Source organism: Larimichthys crocea, chromosome XXIV (genome assembly GCF_000972845.2).
Source record: "Larimichthys crocea isolate SSNF chromosome XXIV, L_crocea_2.0, whole genome shotgun sequence".
Lineage (NCBI taxonomy): Eukaryota > Metazoa > Chordata > Actinopteri > Sciaenidae > Larimichthys > Larimichthys crocea.
The window spans coordinates 7,802,734-7,830,523 of record NC_040034.1 but is presented as its reverse complement, the minus strand read 5'-3'; the positions used below and the strand labels follow the sequence as shown (position 1 = coordinate 7,830,523).

Sequence of the window (27,790 nt, the reverse complement as noted above, 5' to 3'; positions counted from 1 at the left end):
TTTTTTTTTTTCGTCATCAAGTTGTCGCTCTCTGTACAAAAAGACAAATTTTCCTTCATAAAGTTACACGTTACTTGTAGTCGAGTTCTGACGTTTGTGGCCTGGCTTTGTCAATGCATGAATGTGAGAGAGAGAGAGAGAGAGTAAGAGAGAGAGAGAGTTGTATTTGCGTGTGTGTGTGTATGTGTGTGTACAGGTGTGTTTAGTAACATCTCCAAGTCTATTAATCTTGATGCCTCCTCTCCTCCTCAGATTAAGCTCCTGAACTTAGCTTGATGCTCAGAGCCCCCACAAAGCATATGGTTTGTCCTCCACTGCTGCTTGTCGGCGACAAACACAAACTGAAATCTCCAAAAGCCCTCAGAGCTGGGGATCAACAACATATCACCCCGTCTGAGAGGGAATGAAAAAAGGATGCCGGCTTTTAATTTTCCGCTTTTATTCACTTCCTGTGTTAGCTAGCTTTGAGGGTGTCCCAGAGTCCGTCCTCAGGTCACCCCGCGGCCTTGTGCTTGCCCCCACAACAGCGGCAGGCCTCGCCACAGTGGTGGCAGGCGCGCAGAGGCAGGTAGCAGCACATGCAGGGCGCAATGAAGGAGAGCGCCACCAGGGCCAGCCAGCGCAGACAGAACTGCTCGTCAGATGTGTCACATGAGCAGGGGTCCGAGAAGTCGCCCTCGGAGTCGGACATGCAGTGGTACAGCATGCTCTCGGCGCACAGCATGCAGCTGACTTTGTAGATGCACTGCTTGATCGGGTCGGGGGCGTCTTGACACTGCCCCCGCCAGTTGTCTTCGTGGTTGAACATTTCCCGACAGTAGATGCAGCGCGAACGCTCGCCGTCCTCTCGCCGCCGCCGGCCTTTCTTCTTCAACAGGGGCGAGGGCTGAGTCTTGATTGCTGTGTCCTTTCCCAGACCCAACCCCATACCTGGTCCAATGCCCATACCAGGGCCAGAGTGGGAGTCCCCACCGGGGCCTTCGGGGAAGAGGTACTCGCACTTCTTACTGTCCAGTTTGTGGAAGGCGGTTGGGTAGTCCAGGTCCTCGCGGTCAGCCTCCTGTTTCCACATAACAGGGTGGCGGTAGTCCTCATAGCCGCGGATGAGCACATCTTTGCGTGGGTTGATGCGAACAATCTCCTCTTCGTCCATGTGAAAACTGACATGACGAGTTGACTTAAAGGAGACCTTCGAAAGAAGGGAAACAGAGAACATAAGAAATACTTCCAACAAAGACAGATTTCAACATTTTCAAAACAATCAGATGGTAACTTTTTAGGGGGTGTGATTGGTGGAGAGGCTGACCTGTGGAGGCAGGTAGCGGCGGTTGCTGGAGGGGAACTCGTCGAAGGGTTGGGCGCGGACATAGCAGCCCCTGAATGGCTCGGTGGAGACGACGTTGTTCAGGGGAGAGAAGGGCTCTTTCATTGGTGTACAGATAGAAGGAGGCTCATCACACACCTGGAGAAATACAGAAGGCAGTCAGGTCAAGTTCGACAGGTAACTCACTATCACATCTTCTATTTCCTTTCAGTGGGACGCGCTTAAAAAAAAAAACACTGTGTGTTTACATGATTCAGAGATTATTTGGCATCAATCTCACGTTCTATGTTACTGTCACAAGCTCTAATGGTCGATCAATTCAGTTTTCATGACCACAACTGTTTTGACTCAGGGTGTGTAGGCTGCCTGTGTGTGTGTGTGTGTGTGTGTGTGTTCCACTTGTAACCACCAGGGGGCATCCTGCGCCCACGTTTGGCCAAATGACTGTGCTGTGTGGTGATGACTCAAGGCCCCTTCTGTTAAGAACTCAGAGTTCCCATCAGCCTTGCATGTGTTCCCACAAACATTTTGACTGATGCAAAATCTACAAACACGAAAAAAAAAAGAAAAGAAAAGAAAAACTATTGAAAAAAGCGAAAATAATGAGAGAAATGTTGGGAACTGTACGAGTATTCCTTCCACCTCAGGCCAAACAGTCTCGTAATTACGAGAGGGAAGCTAAGTGTTGACATCAATCAGTATGAGATGTCTATAAATAACACCTCTGTGAATGCCACACGTTCTAAAATATAAAAAAACACAGCAAAATTGTATTTCTAAACACTGACTAAATAGATATAGATCCGATAGAAACAGTCCAATACTTTAGTACTCATGGCAACAAAATCAAAAGTGATGGCTATTCATGAATCATGCGTGCAGAGGTGATGAGAGATGGGGGAGGATAGTCAGTTATTACATCGAGAGCCGTGTGATGATATTTCATGTCCAGCATTATTTCAGCGCAACCGGGCTGTGGAACTTCCAGCACCAAACAGCAGGTTACATGAAAGTACGCAGGATTAGACTTAGACTGAATTCTCGAAATTGAATTTATTGTGCCGTCTTTCTCAATGCAGCCCTGCTGAATATCATTCAAATAAAAGCTGCAAAATAAAAAAAAATGTCTTCAAGGTTATTATCTGTCTCCGCTCAGAAATACACAAACATGGACACGCGCCGAGGCATCTTCACACGTACAAGTTCGATCCAACCATATTCCAGCCTTGTACACACTGGCTAGCTGTCCCTCTTTTCCCACACACACCCCGACCTCATCAAGGCAGGGTTAGTCCTCCTCTCTTCTTCTCCCACCCTCTCCCTCTCTCTCTCTCTATCTCGCTTTCTCTCTCTCTCTCTCTCTCTATCTCGCTTTCTCTCGCTCTCTCTGCGTGTGGAGGAGGCTGCTGGCTCTGGTTAGTCAGTGCCGTGTGTAAAGTAGCCCACGCCAGTGCTTTAACGCACAGCGGAAATCTGGTTTGCTCCCAGCTGCTGCTACAGTAATTACTGTCCTGTGGTTGCTAAGAGATGCTTCCTTTGACTTCTTTTTTTCCCTCTCTTTCTCTTTCTTTTTTCCCTCTCTCTCTCTCCTCCGCTTGCTCCCCCCCCTCCACCTCAACACCCAGACTGCTAACACATGGTGTGTGTGTATGCGTGCTCCTTCTTTGCCTCCAAACATACCAAGTGGTGTAACACACATCCAGAGAGTCTGCAGGGGAATGTGAGGAATAGGAGACAGTGGAGGGAGAGAAGAGAAAGAACAGAACAGGAAAAAATGACTGTGTTGTATTCGTGTGCGTGTGCGTGTGTGTGTGTGTGTGTGTGTCAGAGAGAGAAAGAGAGCGAGAGGCCAAAGAGTCTGCTGAGGGAATGTCATAAACCAGCTCCAGCTGGAGAAATGCAGCACAGAACTTAAAAAGCCAGATGACAGCTGTGTGTGTATGTGAGAGAAAGAAAGAAAGGAGCGAGGGGGTGGGTTTGGGGTAGGGGTGGTGGGGGGTGAAATGGGAAACAGACTTGGGCTTCCTTTTAAAGCGCTTGCCTAAGCCCCACCATTCAAAGGCATGCGTGGGGGCCAATCTGGAGCTGAGCTGACCCTAGAGATGAGGCTGGGTGAGGGACGAGAGGAGAGGAGAGAAGAGGAGAGGAGAGGAGACGAAGGATGGAGGTGGTGGGAGCCAAGGGCAACCTGGCTCCGGACCAACATCAGGGATCCATGCACTTCCGCCCTCAAAGGCACAGGGGCTCAGGACAGGGAAGGCTGGGGGATCAGCACACATACTTAAAACAAGGAGAACACGCTGGACGTCTGCGTTCGACGGGGAGAAAAACAATGCAGAAGAGGAAGACGATGTGCATGTTCGAACGTGTCATCACAAACACCGAATGGTTTATGTCTGTTTACATGTGTTTCTCACACTCGGGGAAATAGGGCTCGGCTTAAACGAGGCAAATCATGACTAGCGCTCATCTCTGTGTCTTGTTAACTTTAAAACAAAAAGAAGTACAGCCAAGTTCCAGGCTACTCCCCACGTATCCCTGTAAACAAATGGTTTGACATTTTTGGGAAATACACTTCTGTTGCTGAGGGTTACATAAGAAGATCAATGCTTTCCCTGTGTCTGAAGGGTTGATATCAAGCTACAGCTAACAGCTGCTTAGCTTAGCTTAGAATAAACATAACAGCCAGCCTGGCTCTGTAAAGGTAACATAAAAAAACACCTCTACAGCTCACTAATCAACACATTACATTTTGTTTAAGATGTCCAAAAACTGAAGTGTAAAAAGTGACGGTCGCCTCGCCCGGCCAAAAAAAATAATTCCCACACCTACCTCCCTCCATAAAACCGAAACATTTTTGTACTAATTAAAACAAAGTGATATAACATGTTAATTAGGCTCACACTTTGCAGATTTTCTTACATTTGAATTTGGTTATCTTACCGCTAAACTAACCAGCTGTAGCTAGCTTTTACACATACAAGAAGCGATGTAAATCTTCTTTTTAAACTCTCAGCAACATTTACCAAATAATGTCAAAGTATTCCTTTAAACTGTTCTCTCTCTCTCTCTCTGTCTGTCCTGGATCCTGGCTGCTTTATGGAGCATGATTGAGACACACCAAACCAGTCTGAAAGTCTCTGCTGGTCTGTGAGTGCGACTGTAAAAAAAAAAAAAAAAAAAAAAAAAGTCAACTGGCCAACAAAACCTCTGTGTACTAAACTGATAAGAGAAAACTTCCTGCCAGAGCTAAATTAGATGGGGATGTTTTCCTGTGGCATTTGGAGGAGAAAAAAGAAAAAGAAACACATTTTACTTTGTACTAGAGGAAGCACTGGGGTGGTATGGCATAACTCCTGGCAGTGGGTCATCACAGCTGAGTAGGGTTATTGTGTAACCACGTTTTTTTTTATATGGGTAAAATATGTTGCATGTGCATATAGTATATATGTGTGTGTGTGTGTGTGTGCTTCTCAGTGAGAGGAAGAATGTGGTAAAGCTTGTGAAGGGCATACAAGTGGGTGCTGAGCCTCAGTGGGCAGGATGTGGGTGGAGAAGACCGTCTTGAACGCATGTACATTGACACACACACACACACACACACACACACACACACACACACACACACACACACACACACACACACCAACGCTTGTAGCAATGCAAGGCAAGAATGAATTCCAGTAAAGACCAAGAGATGTCTGAATCTAATCAAGGAACTAAACGAGGCTTGATGGTGACCTCCCATGCTGACGAGACTCTGGTGTCTGGTTTCTCAACAAGGTCATGGCTACTTAGAACCCATCTCCTTCGTCTAAACCGAGGCCAGTCGATAACACAAACCTAAAGGTTTATCTGTGCGAACACTGGTGCGACTTCATGGCGAAGTATAAAGCAACACGGCCAATATCGCACCTTGTTGTGTGCTGGTATGTGCTAGTTTCTCTGGCTGTAGCTCTTGCCACTGGTTCACTTCTCTTTCTCTGTAGCCCAGGTCTTCGACCGCAACATTCGGATGCCAAATCACCATGGTGACACCCTCGGTGGCTCACTCACTGAACCTTGTGAACACCCCCACTTCTACCCCCGCTGCACATCACCCTCAACCCCCTCCCCTTCCCCACTCCCCTCCCATCCCCTCCACCCCCTGCTGCCTAGCAACAGTGGTGCCATTGGATTTCCTGTATGTTCAGGCTGATTCCTTAAAGAGGAACTTTGCCACAGGAACAGGAACGTAAGCTCGCCCTCCTTCGCTGCTCCTCCGGTCCGTCCTACAGCGCAAGATGTTAAGATACCAGGCGGGGGTCAGAGGTGATGACAGGCCTCTGACAAGTGCAGTGAACTTACAGCCTAAACCTCAGTCATATGAAGTACAGTGTGGTGTCAAAGATAAAACTTTCAGAGTCAGCAGCAACTACAAAACACCATGCAATGCTATACAAGGGCGCTGTGATACACATTGAGGCTACCATTTTAGTTATTTGTGTGCTGACTCAATTCTTTTTCGTCTGTTTTGAAGCTGTACCACAAACTACAGCGTAAAAAATGACCAGACTTGAATCAACACCTCTCTGACACAGTGTCAACAGTCATTAGTTACAAGTATCACAAAGGTAGCACTAATGGCATGACTTCTTGTCACTCAGTGTAAGCTTGCACTACAAGAAATGCCATTCCTCCAACAAAGGTGTCTTTTCACCTACTTTGCAATCAGAAGTAGAACAGGTGACTTCACGTTCCTGTAACAGGCCTGATATCTAAAACAAATCAACATGGGTGTGTTGGACTTGAACTGTATACCTACTGCCTTTCTCTGCTTAAGAGCACACAGCATTCTTAACCACACGTGTCAGCAGTCAATAGAGCGCCACATGTCAGGAATAGGGCAGATAAATGCAATTCTTAACGTAACGCACCTTAACAGTTCTCAACCTGTCAACAAAAAGAGGCCCAGCTCATGAAGGAACACATTCAGTTGAGAGAACATTGAAATCAGAGAGCGTTTACACCGTGCTGCCTTTGAACAATCAGCTCCCGAGGCAACAGTTATTTCATCGGCATCAATTGTAACAAGAATGACAGCTACCAAGTCAGATTGATAGAGACAGCTAAAGCCTGCTCTAGCACATTCGCTGGCCAACACCCAGCTTCACCTCAGGGTCTGGCTGGCACTGGTTAAACACCTGTAAATCTCCAAGAACAACTGTTGGAAAACAAAGGCAGGTGTCAGCGCCTGGGTGGGACACATCACGGCTCAAACATATGGCTCAGGTTCTAGCTATGACCTGCCTTCTATTTAATAGAGAGGGGGAGCTGAGTGATGAATCTAAGTGAAAAAACAACCCTACACTAGGCGAACATTATAAATCATGGATTTTCCTACTCCTTGACACAAAGACACCTAATTTTAGTTTTTGGCCTAACACACACGCACAAAAAAAAAAAACACACAGAAAACTAAACTCCTCAAAGTCATAAAAACAAACATGTAGTCGTCTGCACGCACACATTATGTTCATACTAAAACTCTTAGCCAGAAACTCTCAGTCTAACTCACCGTTAGTCCATCTTCGGGAGTATCACCTTCCCCAAACGACCGACAACCTGGAAGAGAGAAGAAAAGAACCCAGACGGGGAAAAAATTAGAGGCTTGACTTGATCATTTCATAGTCTCAAACTAATACAGGCATTGTTATGGTTTAATAAGTGTTGATATATAAAGTTCTAACAACACAATCTATGTATCGTTCTTGTCTATGACATTAAAACAAACACACACACACAGAACTCTAAATTTCATTGACAAATACAAGTTTTTGGAACTCTACCACTAGAGGGCGCAGAATCGTGATCGCATAGCAAACTCCTGGACTTCCTTGTAATATTTTTTTAAACAGTAGCTACATTTCTAAGATTATGTATAATTTAAATTGTGTGTAAACCCTTCCACTCTCAGTGGGTGACATCTGCCCTGCAAAGCGTGTCTGTGCCAACGGATTTACATCGCTGATTCTTGTCAGGCCAGAATAGGACAAGACTTCTGCTTTCCTCTTGACTGTAGCTTAATAGGGAAATGAAAGCTGCTTTGTGTCAGTGGGGCACACAGAAGTTAATGAAATATGCATGTCTAGAATAATGTAACCCCGACCCCTGCTAAAACGCCATGTGCCATTTCCGCATCCAAAACACCTCGTCTGCTGATGCTGGAGTCAGAGCTTATGTTTCAGTTATCAGGCCGACCGTGTTACAGCTTTTCATTACCACAGAGAATGAAACTGTGGATGGTGTAACCCGAGGAAGGACACTAATGTTACTGATATTTTAACACAAAGTGCTGTTTTGTTAAACACTTTTTCTACTAAAGCAGGGTGACATTTTTTTGTGTCCATCGTAGCATTATTGTCATTGATGAAAAGAGTACCTACAAGTTCGACTGAATATACCGTATCAGATTTTACTGTTCATTTTAATTATGTTCAACAAAGTGGAATCGCCACACTCCATTGTGAGAGTTCAATGTGCGCCGTTGTATATGTGCACTTCCAGTTGCATGATTAAAATGAGGTAATATTTACTGAAATTATTATCTTACAAGTACTAATATTCAGACTAGTATTGTGATGTACATGCAGTACTCGTGTATGTCTAATGAAAACAAAGGTAGCACTTTTTTCCAAGCAGCAGCAGAAGCCAGAATACCCATGACAAAAGAAAACACTGTTCAAGAAACTTAACAGAAGAGAAAAATTAGTCTGGGGCTATGGTCCTGGCAATGCTGCAGAAAACAAGAATGAAACCATTTCCATCGGGATGAAGGGGAAACTGTTTGTACCTGGGGCATCAAGAGGTTCTTTTTAAAACTTAGGTTCACTTAATTAGGATCACTGAGGCCTTGTTTGAAGCACTGAGGCATCAGTCAGTCAGTCAGTCAGTCTGTATTGAGGAAGGGAATACAGCAATACACGGTAGTGCCGTCTCTCTGCCACGGAGAGGCCAGAAGAATTCACTGGGATTGTGTTAGTCCCAGTCAGTCCATCATTCCGTCTGTCTGAATCACATGGAGAAAAGGTGTGTGTGTGTGTGTGTGTGTGTGCATTTCTCCACTACAGAGAGAAAGAGGCTTCCTGCAGCACGACTCTGGCAGTGCTGGGCCGCGAAGCTGCCTGAGCCATGTGCCCGGCGTTGCCATGGCAACAGAGCACTGCAAGACTGATATATACACACACACAAACACACGCACACGCACACACACAAATACACATGGCTAAAACATATTCTCTCTCTCTCTCTCGCTGCCTCTTCTCTCCCCACACACATTCACGCAGCAGTCCAGCAGCAGAACGATGCAACAGGAATACAGAGGAACCTGCCTGCCTGAGCTGAAGAGAGGCATTACACAACACTGGCAGAATACAGAAGATGCCAGGAGAGAAAGGAGAGCAGAGGCAGGAGAGGACAGCGGGGGAAAGAGAGACAGAGACAGAGAGAGAGAGAGAGAGAGAGAAAGAGTGGAGGCACTGGGGAGATGGAACTCACCATCACCTGCTGTAGCTGACATTGACAGGAAAGAGTTGAAGCGTTTACTAGCAGACAGAAACTGTACAGCCTCTGGGTGAGGTGTGATTCATCAACACTGCATACCAGCTCATCAGAAATGTTCAACCTTCTTCCCAAAGCATCCCATTTATGAGAACTCGGGCTGTAACCAACTATTATTTTCACTATTGATTAATCTTCAGATTATTTTCTCTGTTAATTGTCCGCTCTATGAAATGTCAGAAAAACACAGTTTTCCCAAACCCAAGGAGACTCCAACAAACACAGCAACTAAAAAAACAGCAAATATTAATATTTGAGGAGCTAGGAGTAGCAAACCTTGGGCGTTTTAGCATAAAAGTGATGAATGAATGAACTGAAAATGTTTGCTGTCAATTCAGTTTTCCAGTTTTAAGTTTCTATTATTCAGTAAAACAGCCTAAGCCAACTAGTTTTCACACCAACCAAGCAACCCTGATATGTGTATAATATATTATTATATATTGTCATAATCCATGACCCTTTGTTCTCCATCTTCAACTAAAATTCACAGGCAGGGAGCTATTTGCAAAGCCAGCACTGCAGCTGTTGCCCATGATTACCTTTTACCTCGACTATGTGTGGACTTGTGCCCAGGAAGTGCAAATCTCAGATAAACGCTTGTGGGCAAGAAGCGACTGATGCCTAGCGGTGATAAGCCTTTTACGATATGTTCTGCTGTACCTCCTCTATGCTCCCCAGGGTTTCCAGGTCTAGAGAGTAAAGGAGATTATAGCTTCCCAGCCAGCCAGCCAGCCTCTTGTGTAACACGGGGCTGGGTGGCAGATTGCTGAGCTGGCAATTCTCCTGCTAATTGGATGACTTTGCAACCTCTGGCACAGTACTAAAAAATAATGCTTATCAGGACCCAAAGCTGCTAACTAAACTCCCGAGACTCAACTCCACCCAAGTTTAATATCTAGTTTAGCTTAAAAAGATGTATGGATGCCACACTGAGCGCAGACAGACCAAACCCTACCTTTTTGTTTTAGACTAGACTAGCCAGTCTTCATACAAGTCTGGGCCGCACAAAAGCCCAACCTGGTCAAGTTTCGCCTGAGTAAAGCTCTGCCCCAATCTCAGGTTGCTACCCCTTCTAACTCTTGCCCCCCCCCTATCTTTCGTACCAACCCTCCTTCCCTCATCCTGCATCACCCACTGTCTGGGCACGGCGTTGCCCTGCCAGTCTCTACAGGAAGCGGAGTTTATCTGGGCAGCTGGCGCTGATAAGATAACGCAAGAGGGTTAATTCTTGGGTGAGTGAGCAGGTAGCAGTGGGGGTGGAGTCATCAACGCTAATCAACGCTGTGCATCTCTCCTAGAACAGATGCTAGGTCAACCATTACAAAGCCAATGACAAACAGGAAAGAATACAGGCTGTAGACTCAGAATGCGTGCCATGTTCATTCACATACACCCATATTATTTTACACGGATTGGATGGCTGCCAACACATACAGTATAGTGCAACCTCTAGCAACCTCAAACAAACTTGAAAAAACACACACGCACATGCAGGCACCCTTAACTACCAGCCAACACACTCACACCCACCTTGGTTGATGTCCTCAATGGCCCGACGTATGCCCCGGTCAAATGCACGGGCGTCAGCTGGGCTCTGGAAAGTCAGTCCGAACTTCTTGTCGTTGATCCTCCAGTGGTGGAAGATGGGGGTGACCTTGTTGTATACTACATCTTTTTGCAGGACACACTCCAGAACCACCTGACAACAAACACACACACACACGGGAAGAGTTTTACAATAGCTCACAACGACGTTGAAGTTACATTTGGTCGAGCTAAAGTTGATTATATGCAGACTGGAAACTGCTTCATTTAAAAAGGTTTGAAGGCGAAACTCACTGGGAAACACACATGTAAATCCATCATCTTACTCCTCACCCTAAGCTGTTTAAATGTGTCACATTCAATCATTCCACAGCAACATGAGTAAGGGGATAGAGGGAAAGAGGCTGAGCGCGGAGGCCTGCATCTGGAACTACACAAGTTTCAAAAATAGAAAACGGGGGGGAAAAAAATAATCCTAAACCCAATAATTTCACATAGTTCTTTGGATAATTTGTAAAACACATTCTAAATGGTGGGGTTTTCATTACAGATGATGATAAAGTTGGAAAGCAGTGGTGGTGGCAGAGAAAAAAAAGAGGAGGGGGGGTTGACTATGTTTTGGAGCCAGGCAGCCCAAGTGTGTGGCAGAGAGAGACTGTGTTTCCAAAGCCTATTATTAATCAGGGCTACTGGGCCGCCTCCCGGCCTTCCTCTAGGCAGATTAAATGAAATGAGAGACGGCCATTACAGTCTTTGAGGTTTTTTTACCGACGTGCACGAGAGGTGGCTTAATGGGGTGTGAATGTGTGAGCGTGCGCATGGCGATCAGCGCAAGAGAATGCGTGAGCGCAGGAGCCGGTGTGATGAAAAGCTCAATGACCCAAGTTCTACGCTGCACATCTTCGCATCGGGGGGGGGGGGATAACGGTCACAAACCAATACTCGACAACTGAAAGCAGATGGCATGGCTCGCCGTCGATCTGGACAACAGTCAACACACGCACTTTAAGAGGCTGATACGTGGCAGCTGTGTGAGAGGTTGATGACATGTGATATGTGTGTCAGAGAGGGTGCACACAGGTCTACATTTCATTCTGAACGTCTGAGCGAAAGTTGCTTTTTTAACACTCGGTTGCAAGTGTACCGCAACATCTTTTTTTTTTTTTTGGAAGATGTGTCTCCCAGTATCTGTCCTCATGTCACGATTGCATACATGCCTTCCCACAAAAAAGGTGGGGGAGGGGGGCAAAGGTTAAACCTGTGTGTTTACCCAGAACCAGTGGATGAGAGGCGATGGATGTGAGGAGTATGGGGGTGGCAAGGAAGGGGGTAGGATGGGGTGGGTCCGCTGTGCCTCTGGGGCTGATTGTGGAGGGCGAGACTGAATGGAGCCGGAGCAGGTAAGGTGAGCGCACAGCGAGGCCGACAGAGGAGGAAGTATCACAGTTGCATGGAAGGACGATACTTAACACCGCATTCCACACTGCGCTCAGAGAAAAGAGAGGAGGAGGAGCCACCCTGACAGAAAAAGGAGAGAGAGAGAGATGGAAATGGAATAGAGGCTTGGAGATGTTAGAGAAGGAGAAGAACGGACGCGGAGACAGACGGAGGTGAGACGTGCAGAGAGTAGTGAAGAGATAGCGTGAGAGCGGAAATGAGGGAAGATGGAGAGAGGCTACGTTTACATGCATGAAAGAAACCAAGTGGGAGAAAGGAGGCTGTAATCTGTGAACGCAGCCTTTGCCATCAGAATTGTAATTACAATCTGATAATCATTTCAAGACATTTCGAGAAATACGTTTGTAATAACAGGTTATTATATAATCTGAGTCATTCTAGAATAAAATATTATTTGTTTTGAGGACATTAAAAGGTAATTTGCTGTGAATTGGTGTATCAAAAATATCAAAATACAAGCATGAAAGCCTGCATTAAAAGCACCAACTTTGAAAGGCATCAGCTGCAATTAACATACATTTTGAGACTTGCAGCTAAGAAACCATATTTTTCTAGCATGGATAAGTCAAAACAATCACATGACAAAGCTTAACAGTAGAAACAAACAACTGTAGCGAGAGGGCCCTTGCCCAGAGGCAATGTGTTTAACAGTAAGCCTGGACTACAGCACAGTCACAGCTGTATCAATCATCACGGACTACAAATGACAGGAAGCAAGGTGAGAGCTAAGCCAGAGATTTGTTATAATCCGATAGCCAGTACGGTAAGTAATCATCAGCCAATTAGAGCTGTAGTTTTTAAAAGAGAGTCAGAGAATCAGAGTGAAAGAGAGAGGGGGAGAGAGAGAGAGAGAAAGAGGAGGAGTGGGGGGGCAAGGAGGAGAGTGATTGGTAGCTATATGGAGAGCCAGCTGAGTCATCACCAGTACACTCTGTGCCGCATCACTGCGCTTATAGACAGATCCCCTCCACCTCTTCCGTCTCCCGTCTATCTGGCTCCACCTCTGTTTCCTGCTCTTTGACTACACACATCCCTTTCCCTGATTCATCTCATCTCTTATGCACCCCGATCACCTCATTTCTACCAGCCAAAAATCGTGCCTTTGTGATTTCAAAATAACTGCATCTCTGATCTGCTTTCTCTCCGTCTAGCTCAGGTTCCTTTCAGAGCTGATGGGTGGTAGTGGTGGTGGTGGTGTCATCGTGCTTTTCTATTCTGTCCATTTCTGGCTGAATTAAAAACACTGAAATTATACCCCCCCCCTAAGACAACAAGAGAGTTTTAGACATAACAAATCAAACCGAACAGCATTCAGAAGCTCTTCCCGAGGCCTCTTTTTTCCTGTTTTCAACATCACTCATACAACATAATTATGGTCTTTCATTTACCTCTGAAATCAAAACACTGACGTTACTGTTTTAGACAACACTGTGGTAACAAGTACTGATATGTGTTTTTTTTTTCTGACTCTGGATAACATATTCTTATGTGGTTTTGTCTGTTGCTGTTGTTTTCATGGACACTCCACTGCCTCTCCTCTTTCTGATGCCCTCAGACTGTCGGTAGCACTGTGGTTGAAGCCAACACCGCGACACTGGGTGGCATCCCGACAGACCTACATATGGCTGAGTGTTTGTTCTGGTGGCTGGGAGTAGACGCTGGCGGTGATAGGGGTGTTTTACCACATCCCAGAAGAGTTGCCGGGGTCTCTGAGCCATGTCTATACCCTGTCTGAACAACAGCATTCCCGTCACACCCTTTCCTGTGCCACACACACACACACACGCTTGGATAGCAACGCACAAAACACAAACATGCGGTAAACACAAAGCACACATAAAATGTGTTGAGTCAAAGAAGAAAGGTGATTTAGACGCCCTGCTGTAACAAGCCTCTAATGTCAGATCATCATGGTGGCCTTCTCAGTCTCCTGACATCTGACAGACAGTTCTCTCTTTCTCACTCTCACCCCCACACACACACACACACAGATTTACATTCTCATTACCACAGACCAGGATTATCCCAGTGCATCTACTGGATCTGTTTTATATCTACAACATAGCATGAGTGTGTGACAAGAAGGTCATGAGCTTTACAGCAACTACGACAAAAGCCATAAGGATTAAACCTACAGACACGGAGAAAACAACATGCCCCATACACTTTACGAGTTTGTACGTCTACATGTTGTACATGGTGCCTGAAAATAAAATAAACTAATAACTAGACAAACTGTTAAATTATGTTCGTGATTAGACTAAGTAATGCGTCAGCTCCACATGTTCCACTGCATGTTGTATCTACAAAAAACGCTGTTCACGCTGATGTACAGCCCTTTAGACGCTACATATACTCATCACTTATAAAAGTCACAGCGGAGTGCTGCATGTGAGGTTTTTCTTGCCATGTTAGACATTTTGCTATCAGTGAAAGAAGCCCCATACTGCTGGCTCCACTGCAACTACTGACAATATGTGTGTGTAATTATTTGTTTGATTCTGTAAGGTTCACAGACCCAAGGCTCAGGCCATCGCTTATGGCAAAACACTAACATAGCATGAAGCTACAGACCCAGCTGCACCCATATCACAATACAGCGACTGAAAAGAGTTTGAAAGGAAAACCAGCAACACATTTAATTGCATAATAATTCAATGCTTTTTGATTTAAATCATAATTCTACATACATTTTCAATGGCTTTCACACTTTATCTCAAACATAGTTGGTTTGTGAGGGCACATGTCTAACTAAAAAAGGTCACAAAGAGAAATATTAGCTACTCTAAAAGCCCATTTTCCCCTGACAACTATAAAGCGTGTTACACACGTACGCAACCGGAATTTATTTTACCGTTAGAATAACCAGGAACATATTTTCCTGGCTTAATTTACAGACACGTACAGTCTTTACATCACACGTCAAGAGAGAGGACATGCTTGTAAAAAGGTGGGCAAACGCTTGTGTTCTCATGGAAAACCGGATTGAGCGCGACTTTCCAGCCCCTTTTCCATCGTTTGGGTCCCTTCCAGACTCTTTGTGCATTTCCCACATCCCTCATCCCACATTCTTTTCTCCTGAGTAATCTGCCCTTCTCCCTGATGATATCATCATGCATCACAGCATCACGCAGTTCGCTCCTATTTTCAGATACCTGCGCCATGGAGGAAAGCCAAACAACCACTTCCTGTGTGTGTGAGTGTGTGCGAGTGAGACAGAGAGAGGGGAGTCTGGGAAAAAGGGGGGCTCATGGTGATCTCATCTAAGCTCCATCTCTGGGTTTGTGCACCTGAACGTGCATGAAAGAGAGGAAATGACTAGAAAATAAACACATCAATATGCTAGTTACATGTACGGTATTAATGTGAATTGATGCAGCGTAACATTCAAACGATGTAGCGGTTTCCTTACCAATTTGTCTTTGAGCCTCTCGCCCTTGATGTGGAACTCCACAGCGGTGGGGCTGGGACTAGGGCTGGGGCTGGGACTAGGACTGGGACTACACGGGCTGAGGTTGCTGCTGCTTCCTCCGCTGCCTCCACTGTGGGTGCTGCTGCTGTCGTCCGCCCGGCTGACCTTATAGACGGTGACACAGCTAAGGCCTCCGCCCCCCAGGGGAAGCCACCCACCACTGGAGTCATCCCGAGTCATGACCACTGCTCTCACACGCGCATAACTGTCACTGTGGAAGAGGAAGACGAGGAGGGTGTAGGGAATAAGGAGAGCGGGAAAGAGCAAAAGACAAAACAATGTTTTTAGTGAACATAATCAGCAGTAATCAGCATTTAAAGTTTCGTATCATGATCTTTTCCTTCGGGTCTGGTGACCTGGATTACAAATACATCATCAGAAGTACACATGAAATATAAGCCAACACAACACAGCTCAAACAAGACCTACAAGACACGTAGCCTAAACAGAATAGTTGGTGACTGTGTAGTGAGGAACACACTGAGTGTCTAAAATGTCTACATCACATTCATCCAACACTTTCAGGGTTAGAACAAACACTGATGCCAGGATTAAATAAAACAAATGAAACCATGGGAAAATCTGGGTGGTGACAAGTTATTAACGAGCACAAAGCTCGCTTAAAATCTGCAACAGATCTAAAAATAGAAGCGAACGAACAAAGCAGACGATTCACCTCTGGATTAAATGTATGTTTTGGTTTTTAGAGCCCGACATAACAGACTCTTGGCTACAAGTTCTAAAGTGTGAAGCCGCCAGTGTATGTTTAACCTCAGTCTGAGGGTGACTGACCATGAGGCCAACTTCAGGCTTACGCCAAAGCCGACACCACATGACAGGTTCACATCATGCTCTATCCTTTCTTATTTGCAATCATACTGCTTACATGTCTCATTAATCTTTCACTGTAAGACGGTTATATTTAAGACATAAAATGATCTATGTAACTGAAGGAGAACTTACTGATCAATCAGGAGTGAAACGCAAGGGAGATATGAACGATTCAATGTATCAGAGGTAAACGGATCACTGACGTGAGGCGGTATGTGAAAAAAAATTATAAAGTTTCAGATTTTTTTCAGACATACAGCAACATAAACGCATATGTCACCATTTAAATGTTAAACAGCCACAAACTGCCATATAGTGTAATAATCCAAATCTTCTGTTGTTAAGAAAAGAAACACCTCTACCACAATACAACTCAAAATATTGTTACATTGGTCCCGGTTTATCAGCAGACTGTGTCACAGCACACTTTGATACTATTAACTACATCATAAGTCTACTCCTTTTAGTCCCTCGTTACATGTGTCTCTCCCTCCCCCACCTCTTCTGGCCCTCTGTCCCTTCACATGGAGTCAGATGTTTCCCTGATTAGATAACACAGGCTTGCACTGGGCCACCGGAAATGACAAAGGTCAGGGTGTGCTGAGAGCAGCATTTTGCAAAAACTCCTGGTAACATATTAAAGACCGGGGAAGATCTCAGAGCTGACAGCGAGAAAAAGAAAAAAGAATATGACTGCCGGATGTCTTCCTGTAACATTGCTCTCTGACCAATGTCTGGATTGACCAATAAGGATGAGGTCACAGGGTCCAAAGTGTTGTGTAAAGACTTTCTTCTATGATAGTGAAAAATATGATTAAGGGAGAGAAATGCCACTCCCTGACAGCATGGAATATATTCCACAGTTAGCTTTAAAAGAAGAATGGCTGTGTCTTCCCTCTTTATTGCCTCTCCTCTCTAAATCTTGGCCTGCTTAATAAGGCTAACCTTTGGCCTCCTGTCTTCCACACCCTTGGCAAACCTCAGTGCCCAGGTTATTGGTTAGTAATTAATCTAAGAGCCAGTGAGCATTAAATCTAAAGCCATTTCTTCCCTTGTGTGAAGGCCTTGATATGCTGGCACCTGGTAATAGTTGACCAAAGTTTCCTCCAAAGACTGATGAACACGATAAATACTGCACACACTTCACTCAGGCCAATTCGGTAATAACTCTTCTGTTCCAGACTAAAGACAAATGTACGATCCCACCCTCTTCTCTCACCAGCAACTAACTCAAACCAATTTAACTGTGTCTCTATAACAGATATTTTAATAATAATCGTATTACAACGTGAAAACAATATGACAATGTGAAAGGGATGATCACTCGAATCTGTAGCTCCCTGACGGTTTTACGAAGGTTCATAGCAGGTTTCGGCTCACTGTTTAACTGTCTGATCCACAACATTTACTGTTTTGGTTCACTCTCACTGCTCTAATAGCCTCGCTTTCAGCCTAAAGGCTCTAAAAGAAGAAAGGGGAAAAAAAGAGCTCTGTACGCTACCTGCTCAGCACCTGAGCATACAAACACAGTTAGAGACTAGCTGAATATGTGGAACCACTTAAAAGAAACCGATATTTCCCCTAAGTAGCTGGTAGAGACCAAAAACAGAGCAAAAATAGAGCAAATGTTGGACTTTGGTTCATCAGGTGGCCAGAGACGTGACTCCAAATGAAAGCTAATGTTGCTCTACAACTGATGGATGTGTAAACTGTCATGTCAATGCTGTGTGAACAACTTGCTGCCCCCAAACAAGGCAAAACATTTTTTACATAATACTTCTGAGTTACATCTGCTACTACTATTGTTTAAAATCAAAGTTTGCCATTCACCATGCTGCTGTCATTACATAAAGACATGTTTCTAATATTACTGATCTATTAACTTTGGTTTGACCTTCCAATGACTCCCAACAAGTCAATACATCCAACAATCCTTTGGTCAGGCTGAATGACTATCAAATCCTTCAGTGATACTAAATTTGGTTGAGCTGTGCACACTACTGCCTGTTCATCATCAACGCTGCCAATCAGTCTGTATTCTCAGCAAGCCCCATCAGTCAAAGAAAAGTGGACAAAACTGGTAGTCTTTTAGATGATATTGTCATAATTTCAAGGACAGCTTCAAATTATCTATCCTGACAATCAAATACATATGATCAAATGATAATGGAAACTTGGGCTGGACAGTAATAGACACTAAATGCATCACAGTCGTAGTTTCCTCTCTCACACGCTACACCCGAGCTTGAACAGTAACTAGTTGTGGGAGACTGACCAAAAAAAAAAAAACCCAGCCACAACCAACTTCCCCCTTGCAACCTCGCAGAAACACCCTTTCTAGTTACACTTTATAACAGCGCCACATGAGTAGCGCTTAAGCTTACATGAGAGCCGCAGCATAAAAAAAACGCATTTTTGAGCAGTATAACGGGCAGTAAAAGAGGGAAATACTGCTGCTGTTACACCCCTCTATGGCCCCCAATAAAGGATGCGGGTGATGGGTGCAGGAGGGGCTGTCAATCAGGCAGGGGTCCCTGGGGTGAACAGAAGGCAGGCGGTGGTGTCGCTCAGCCATGACCAGGGCACAATGACCAGGGCCTGACCCTTCAGACCTACCATCACACACATGCCAGCAACCATGACACTCACAGGGAGGGGGGCTGGGCCCAAAGAGGAAGTTTGGTGGACTCTGTATACGTGCATTTTTGCATCTAACGAATAACACCCCGATGTCAAACACCGAAAATAATAACAGATCATTTATGCCGTTAAATGGTCATTACTCAAAATCAAATCTCCAACTTCTTAAACTGCAGACCGACAACTAAACTCAACCAACAACAAACAAGTCGACTAGATTCATTCAAGAACATCTTTAAAAACAGGGCAATAGAAAGGTTTCATGCGCTCCTCTTCTTCTCCCTCATATAAAAATCTTTCCTTTCTTATGGTAAAAACAGTACGTGGTCCAAAAAGATATTTGAGTGCAACCTGCTGCAACACACACACACACACACACACACACACACACACACACAGTTCAGAGTGGGATAGTGGAGACAAAGGCTGGCCTCCACGCCCCTTGCTGGGAGCACACAGTCGACTGGACACACAATTGAGAGCGGAAGCAGATCAGCTGGCCTGGGCCCTGCGAGAGAGAGTGAGAGGGGGGGAGAGAAAGAGGGGAGGGGAAAGGGGGAGGGAGAGATAGAGGAGAAAGGAGCCCCCCATTCCAGATTATTCCAAGTTATTCTGCTGGATGACTGACTTCATTTCCGACCAAAAGCAGGAGAGGAACACAGAGGGAGGGGTGAGAGTGTAACAGAGGACTATGATGTGGGGGGGGGGCTTGTGGATGGGAACAGGGAGGACCAAGGTGACAGTAAACAGCTCCCACCTGCATTAGGATATGGCCTTTTTAAGTCATAAAAAAGGGACGTGTGTAAGCCTGTAATGCGTTTATACGATATGACACGTGCAGTAAAAAAGAAGTAACGCCGCAGCGTCTTATTATTTTAAACCTCGTTTAAAGTGAGAGCAAAGAGCAAACAAGACAGCATGACTTAAGAGAAGGGAAAGCGTGATGGAGGAGCACATGCAGACCAGCCAGGCCTGGGCCTCGAGGCCGGCTGCTCCAGTGTATGGTGGAGAAGGGGGATCCTGGGACAACCATTTCCTAAGTTGACAAAGTGGCCGTTTGTCTGCTGCTCCGGCCCATGGCTCACTGGGCTCCAGCATGCCATCATGCTTTGCTCCTGTCTCAGCCTTGGGCTTCCCACCCCAGAGGGGAGTGGTGGAGGGGAGGCGAGGACAGGGGTATGGTAAGGGGAGGAGGGGAGGGGGAGAATCTAACCATTGAAAGAAAGACAGGACGGGGGGGAGAGAGGGGAATGAGGAGAAGAGAGAGAGAGAGAGAGAGAGAGAGAGAGAGAGAGAGAGAGAGAGAGAGAGAGAGAGGATGTGGCCTGAGCCCTGGGTGCTCGCCAAGTCACCCTCCCTTTCCTCCGCTCCGTCTCCCCCTTCTACCCAACCCCTCCCCGGCTGCCTCTCTCTACACAATGGCCGCTTCTCTGCTGAAATTTCACGTTATTGGATCCCGAGCCTGGAGTTTTGTCCTCCCACAATGTCCAGGCAGCGGAGCATGCTGCAGGGGAGACACACTCTGCAAGCTAAAAGCTGGAAAACCATTCCTCCTTTCATTAGCATCAGAAAAGGGGAGAAAAGTCCCCACCACCACCACCACCTCTTTTTTTTTTTTTTTTTTCCATCGCCCCTTTTCCTCCCGAGCTCTCCCCTGTATCAAAACCGGAGGAAGGCTGTCAAGCTCGGTCAAGCTCCACTAGGCCACTTTGGTTTTGTAGGACTTTCGAGGGGTGGGTGGGGGGTGGGGAATCATTAAAATATCATTGGGAAAATAAACACAAGCTACTTATCACAATCCGATTCTATAGATTATCCTCTGAAAGCAATCACTAGGAAAGTAGAGGGGGCAATGGAAGATGGTGTGAAAAGCTACTCTGCGTGTGACTCATTCTCTACGCTTACCAAAATATCTCCAACAGCTGTTATCACTGATAAAATAGCCTACTTCTACATCTTCTAAACAGCTTTAACCTGACTTAAAACGCAATAATTCTTGGGCATGTGCGGTGTAGATCAGCTTGCCAAAAGATCAATGTGAGTCCAAGGCTTGCAGATATAATGTAGCAGAAAATGATGTAATATTTGAACGCATTCAAGAATTTGGAAAAATTGTAATTTACCAAAATGTTCCCCTCCAAGACAAAAACATAAGAGGAACAAATGGCAAACTTGGAGATAAAGTTGTAGGCGGATAAAGCGGTGCCGTTTCCTTCACTGCGATCACGCCTCATTGAAGAAATGAATAACATGCAATCTGGGACTCGACCGTCGATTCCAGCAGTGCATCTAATCTGAACGGTGCAAACTAGCCGGCCAATTAGCCACGGTTCAAATCCCCTAAATAACCAGTGGCAAACTCAAGGGCACAGACATACCCAAAACAAACACCAACATGACCCAACATGGATGCAGTGCAAATTATGACACAAGGCCAGAACAAGACACTTTTGAAGGGGCTGCATGTCGGCCATTAATAAAACAGAAAAAAAAAAAAAGGGGACAATGCCTATAGAAACACCAACAGGCAGCCAGCATCACAAGCCTATTACATTAGCTGCAGTGAAAACTAATACGTTGACTATAGAAAGAGAAGTGAAAGAGAAATTTGCCCTATCTCCTCTCAACACCTCAGGCTGCTGGTGAGTCATCTCCCTCACAAGAACATTCAGCTTAGCTACCAACTGACTCAGGAAAAAAAAACAGAACAAGCCTACTGTGCTGCTGCACCACATAGCAAAGCTACACTTCAAATTCACCACCATCCTTTCAAAGAAACGCCACCTACAAACAGATGAACTGATCGCACTCACTTCTGGTAGCATCCGTCACAGGCAGCGGTGAGTGGGTCAAATTAGCCCGTAGAGTCGACGTTTAAAGATAGACCCTAAACCAACAAATAAACGTCAAAACTGTTCGTTCAGACATCGTTTCTAACATTGATTTTCTAACCAACCCCTCTATTACTGGATTGGGCCTGCAACCCCAACAACAACGTTCGAGGTGCCGCTACGCCGTGGCACTATAAATCAAAAGGATCCCACATGTGTATCAAATGCCAAAAAACTATTCTCAAACATCAATCAAATCCACATATTGAGATGATCTTAATTTGAACCACAAGCATTTGGAAAATTAAAACCTTGCGCTTGCCATTACAAAAAAAAAAGAAGAAAAAAAAAAAGCAGGGGAACCACAAATTTCGCCTGCTGCGGCGTCTCTGGTCTTCTTTGATGTAAGAGTAGTCCCCAGGGATCTGAGCGTCTACTCGTCAGTTACTCTGAGACCAAGGGGGGGGTAGACGGGAAGCTGAGGGAACGAGGCAGCCGTCTAACTGTGGGAGAAACCATCAATACTGTATTTCAGGAGCAACTTGGGGAGGATAAACCACCAAACCATGATGATGGCCCATGGATGTAAAGAGAAACTGCTATGACAAGTTGTAAACCATCACAGCATGCCCTGTTGTTGGGAATAACATAACATTATCATCATCATCATCTCCAGAAACCAACCTATGGTCCATCTTGAAAATCAATTAGATTCACATTAAAGCGGCTCTACGTTGAATCTCTGCCTCTAAAAGAGATGGAGGAATCAAGACAGACTTCCACCAACCAATGAAAGTCTGTTTCAAATCCTAAATATAGCCATGAGACAGGACAAGATCTGATCAAAAGTTACTGAGCGGATAAAAATATATATATATGTTCTTCCAGGCCAATTTTAATCCAATTTGCAAACTCGAATCATTAAATAATCTATTTGATAACACAAAGCTATGTTTGCTTAAGTTCACTCATCTAGGATCCAGGCCCATCGCTCCCAGAAACACATGCCAAATGTTCCCAGAGAAATAAACACAAAAGTGTGTGTGTGTGTGTGTGTGTGTGCGCACACACACACACACACACACACACACACACACACACACACACACAGAAACCCCTTCCTGTTTTCAAAGTGTTTGGAAACTCAATCAAAGACACAAGGTTTAGGATTTACATCTGTGCCCTTTTATGTCTGTGGCCTCGCAGGAAAGAACCATCTCAGCCCAGCTGCAGCGAAGAGCTCACAACAAGGCCCAGCCTTCATGCTCCCGCATGCAGCACGACTGAAAACAATATCCACAATTCAGACACTTAGTGCTAAAAGCACTTCTTAGAGGCATTGAGATATGGTCTGTGAACATCAGAGGCACGTCCTGACAAAGAAATAAAGACAAGCCCTGCTATCTGGATGCTGTGATGGAGACGCACATAAAGCAAAAAAAAAAAAAGTTTTTTAGTGTAGGCTGACTTCACAGCCTACATGCACAGGATACATCCACACCAGGTCTTTGTCTTACAAATAAGTTTGAAATACGCTCTAAATACACCGCTGACATTTACGCCAGTTTATGCTCGCTCCTAAAATACTTGAAGAGGAAATGAAAATTATAAGAGGGAAGTGGCTCGGGTTTAAAATACACAGAATCCAGGCCTAAATCTGGCCATGGGAATGGAACAGTCCACCACTATACAAGGCCTGTTCAGTTTGTTGGCTTGTCTCGGTTACAAGACAGTCCAAGCCCTCTGGTTATACAGAGGATCGTTGTCATTAATCACACAAACAATACGACGACTTCTAATAGAACAAGCATACATTTTCTTTATGCAAAATAACTTTTAGGATCTTGCAGTTACCTAATAAATAAGGTGAAAGCTGAGAGAGATGTCATGTAAAGACTCTTCGATCTCTACTACACCTTAACACGTACACCTAACATACCTAACAACCAGTTAGGTATAATGCTGGTACCCTCATGTATATTCGTTCCAATAACACATTTCATTAGTCTCTGTAAGGCGTTGTGGTCACAAGCGACACTTCCCCAAAATAATACAGAAGCAAAACCAAAGATGTGTTCAGCTCAGCAGACTTTGTCAAAGGTAAGATACATCTGTACGATTAGACTAGTTCAGCTAGTAAAGCTGACTTCAGGGAGGTCATATCCAACAACCGGCAATAACCCCAAATAATACTATCTATAAAAAAGAAAAAAAAAAGGCTCCAGGAAATTATTTAGCTTAACATAAGGGCCACAGGATATAGGCAATTACCCAGGCCATAAAGCACTAGCCCTAACAGCTGAAGTAGCTGTCTCCCTTTTGTCGTTTCAGGACATGATGGGGGTTGTTTAGGAGGAATGTGTTTGGAAAGCTCTGCAACAGGAATGGGAGTGCAAAACAGCCCTCAGGTGATAAGATCACGACACCCACATTGGCAGATAAAACGCTGAGCTGTCAAATCAATCACGCAGATAGGAAGAGGACACAGAGAGAGAGAGAGAGAGGAATCACAGAGGATCACCTGACTGGCAACAGACAATACCACAGTACTGCAGGAATCTAAAACAACGAAGCCGTACCATGATACTTGCTCAGTGGAATATCGAGGCAACTGACCTTCGCTGATAAAAATGGATGAGGGATTCATTTGGCTATTTTGAGCAAAAGCCTATACAACCTAAAATCGACACGATCACCTGTTGGATTGTCATTTCTTTAGGGTGCAGGCTGAAGGAGTTCAGCAGAAAACAAGCCATTTGCATGCCTATGTAAAAGAGTATCAACAGTACGCAAATAAAAAGGTGTCGGTATCTTGCACTCCAACCGACTACTGCCTCGGTTGAGATAAATATTTCAGATAAACGAGACATTAGGCAAGCTTCGTGCACATACTTTCATGAATCTCCCACTTCTTTCCCAGCATGACCATAGTCCTTGTCTGCAAAAATCACATTAGCCTTACATCACGCCATACTCTTGAAAAACACCCAAACACACATCCCCGGCGCAGACGCAAAAACCAAAATGTGACAAGGCTTTATGTGCCTTCTTGTCATTTCGGCCTTGTGAACATAGTTTGCACCAAGGCCAAGGAACATGTTCTCAGCCAAAGGGGTGTGCTGTGTGTACACCAACTTGGCTTACCACCCATCATTCAGACAAAACCACTTCAGGACTATCTCTTCACACGTTTTTTTGGGGGAGGTTTTCAAATCAAAAATGTTTACAATGCAGGCTACACACATTTTCCTTTAATTACGCACGTACACGGAAGCATACGGTTTAAAAATAACCAGAATAATTTCCACGTATTCTTTTTTTTTTTTTTAGGGTTTAGCAAGTGACTCATCAAAGAACTGATTTTTTCTTATCAATGGAAAAGAGTGTAATGTCACAATGTAAAAAAAAAAAGAAAAAGGAAACACAACTGTGAAAAACATTTTGATTATTATCCCTGAGGCTAAAAAAATAATAATAAATCAGACTTTCTTTGTGAATAGCTGTGTCATTAGAAAGAGATTAGAAAGAAGACTCTCTCGAGCAAACGCTCTGTATTCTGTTCACTCCATTACTATGAATCATACAACAGCCAGAAAGGTGGTGGAATCATAGCAACAATGTTTGGATCACTTCGCCATCTTAGCTGCTGCCATCATGCAGTGTGGAACAAACCCAGCATGCACTGTAAAGGCTTGCACACACCACTGATGATCTGTAAGCCTGTGGCAGTAGATCCCAAAGTGGGACCTGGGGGGGGGCCTCGAAAAAAAAAAAGGAGTCCCTGAGGTTATTGCAGGGGAGACCCAGCAAATTCAGGTTGTCATTCCTTTCAGATTCACCGGCATCAACTATGCTCGGGTTATGACACATTTGAAGCTAAACTGTGACTTAATTGCAAAAAAAAAAAAAGCAAAGATTTCCATAAAACAATATGCAGTCGACTGAGCGTGAATGGTTTAATTGTAATCTATTTGCTGTGGCTTGATGTGAGGAAGAAGAACTGCATGACATATGTTACATAAAAATAAAAAAAGTGTAGTTCAAGGACAAAGCCTCCATGCATTAAATCAGAAAGATAGAAGGAATGAGGGGTGGGGGGTGGGGGGAACATGGGTGTGTTTCTAACATTAAGCCATGACACTGTAAATGGCTGAAAGGGAGCATATGACTTCCTCTGTGACAAATACATTATCAAAAAGAAGGAAGAAGAAAGCTCGGAGATAAAGTGAAGAAAACGTCGCTTGAATAAAAAAAATAAAAATAAAAATAAAAAAAACCTCGTCGCTTATGTCAAATAAAACGACTAATAAAGACGAGCGCTGGCGTTTACGTGCGATGCATTGTACAGTTAAGATGCAGGAAATGTGATCATTGTGTGATCGTCGGTGCAATGCGAAACAGTGTACAGTGGCTGTGAATGGGCAGGCAGGTACTTTATGAATGGAGGGGATCATGTGACCGCAGCACCTCCCGAAGCAGATATTTCTCACTGACTGTCAACAAGCGCACACAAGGGATCAGCCCATTAAAACAATACCGAAAAATCAGACTTAAAATGGGCGCGACGTGCACGAAAAACAAAAAAACAAAAAACACGCGTACGGATTCACGACTGATAACCAGCCGATCGTGTGGATGTTTTTGGGGCGTGCGTGTGACGCCTTTTTTTTTTTTAAGCGTCTTTTTTTTTTTTTTTTTATGAATGGAGATTGTGATATGTAAATGAGTGTGATTGAGAAAAAAAATGGCATCTTCATGCTTTTTTTTTTTCTCCTTTCCCCCCCCAACCAAACGTTGACATTGCCGCAATCGGCTCGAAGCTGAAGGTTTTTCGCCCTCAGAGAGAGATAGATAGATAGAGGCTGGAGTGAAATGCAAACATGATGTGCACGATTTTAAATCGATGATTGTGTTCCGAAAAAAAAATCATGGCGGACGAACAGTTACATACATACAGATCTGGACTGTCAATACATTTCTGCTTTATGGTGGACTGAACAGACGTGTATATATATATAAAAAAAATAGACTTGATTATGACATGGGTGCATGTCTACGACGAGTCATCCCCTCATCTATAGAGCAATAATAAACATCCTGAGCATGTTCAATCAATTATAAGCAGGCAAGCATTAATACACCTATTATATTTATATAATATGGCCTGATTATCACGGCATATATGTTAGTTAGCTGAATTATATAAACAGATTTTTGTTACTATGGGCCTGTGCTATTGCTTTCCAGACACTATCCTCCTATAAACTCACATTATAATCCATACACTACCACTGTTATGTGGTCTATTATGAGTCTTATGGTTTTGATATAAAGAAAAGTAAGATGATGAAAACAAGCAGCGTCGCTTTGGTTGGAAATGTCCAGGCTGTTAAAAGTAAAAAGTGTGTGTTAACACCTTTAAAAAAAAGATATGTAAGATAGGCAGCTGTGTGTGTGTGTGTGTGTGGTAATAATAAATGTATAAAAGTAAAAAGTACTCACTCGTTGTTTGGATTTGTTGAATCTTCACTCATTTTTTTCCTCACGGGGATCCAAATCCTAGCAATAGCATCGACGACGCAGCGACGGCGGGAGAAAATACCACAAATATCACCATTTTGTCCCCCTTTCACATGTATGAATTACCACCTATTTCGGATAATAAGTAGACGATATACGATGGGGCATGCCTAACTTAAGCGTCCCTGTGAGTACCAAAGAGAGGGTAGCAGAGGAAGAGGAGGAGGAGGAGGGGGAAGATAGGAGCTAGCTCAGACGTTAGCCTCGCTGCCTTGGAACACTAACGTTAAATCGCGAGGAGGAATGACAACCGTTGATTCATTTTATCCTCCCTGGAAGTAAAATCCGACCACAACAAATAGGCCATCGGCATCATCTTCTTCTTCTTCTTTCGCACACAGATCCTTTCGCTTTGCACAAAAAAAATTGAATAGATCCTTTTAAAAAACAAACAAAAAAAATGTAGACTGTAGTAGCCGTTTGGCAGGTTATTTATGGGGCTGGCTGTCGAGCATCCATTCGCCAACTTCAGGTCCAGGACAACACTTGAGAGAAAAAAAAAAAAAAAAA

The 27,790-nt window shown here is 44.4% G+C and overlaps 1 protein-coding gene across 1 annotated transcript; it reads right to left on the bottom strand.

The window, feature by feature from the left end:
• Positions 1 to 27,790, bottom strand: spred1 (sprouty related EVH1 domain containing 1). Its single transcript, XM_027274694.1, has 6 exons — positions 27,203 to 27,790; positions 15,339 to 15,609; positions 10,454 to 10,622; positions 6,882 to 6,928; positions 1,307 to 1,462; positions 1 to 1,189 (listed from the first exon to the last, which is right to left on the bottom strand). Exons 1-6 carry the CDS (start codon positions 27,232 to 27,234, stop codon positions 494 to 496), a joined length of 1,371 nt encoding a protein of 456 aa, XP_027130495.1. The 5' UTR covers positions 27,235 to 27,790; the 3' UTR covers positions 1 to 493.

What these genes read in the sequence shown, in the direction of transcription:
- spred1 (XM_027274694.1), bottom strand. Translation starts at nt 27,234, where the DNA reads ATGAGTGAAGATTCAACAAATCCAAACAACGA. An exon ending in TCAACAAATCCAAACAACGA is followed by an intron (nt 15,610 to 27,202) that starts GTGAGTACTTTT and finishes CCTCTTCCACAG; the next exon opens with TGACAGTTATGCGCGTGTGA. An exon ending in GCCGCTACCTGCCTCCACAG is followed by an intron (nt 1,190 to 1,306) that starts GTCAGCCTCTCC and finishes CTTCTTTCGAAG; the next exon opens with GTCTCCTTTAAGTCAACTCG.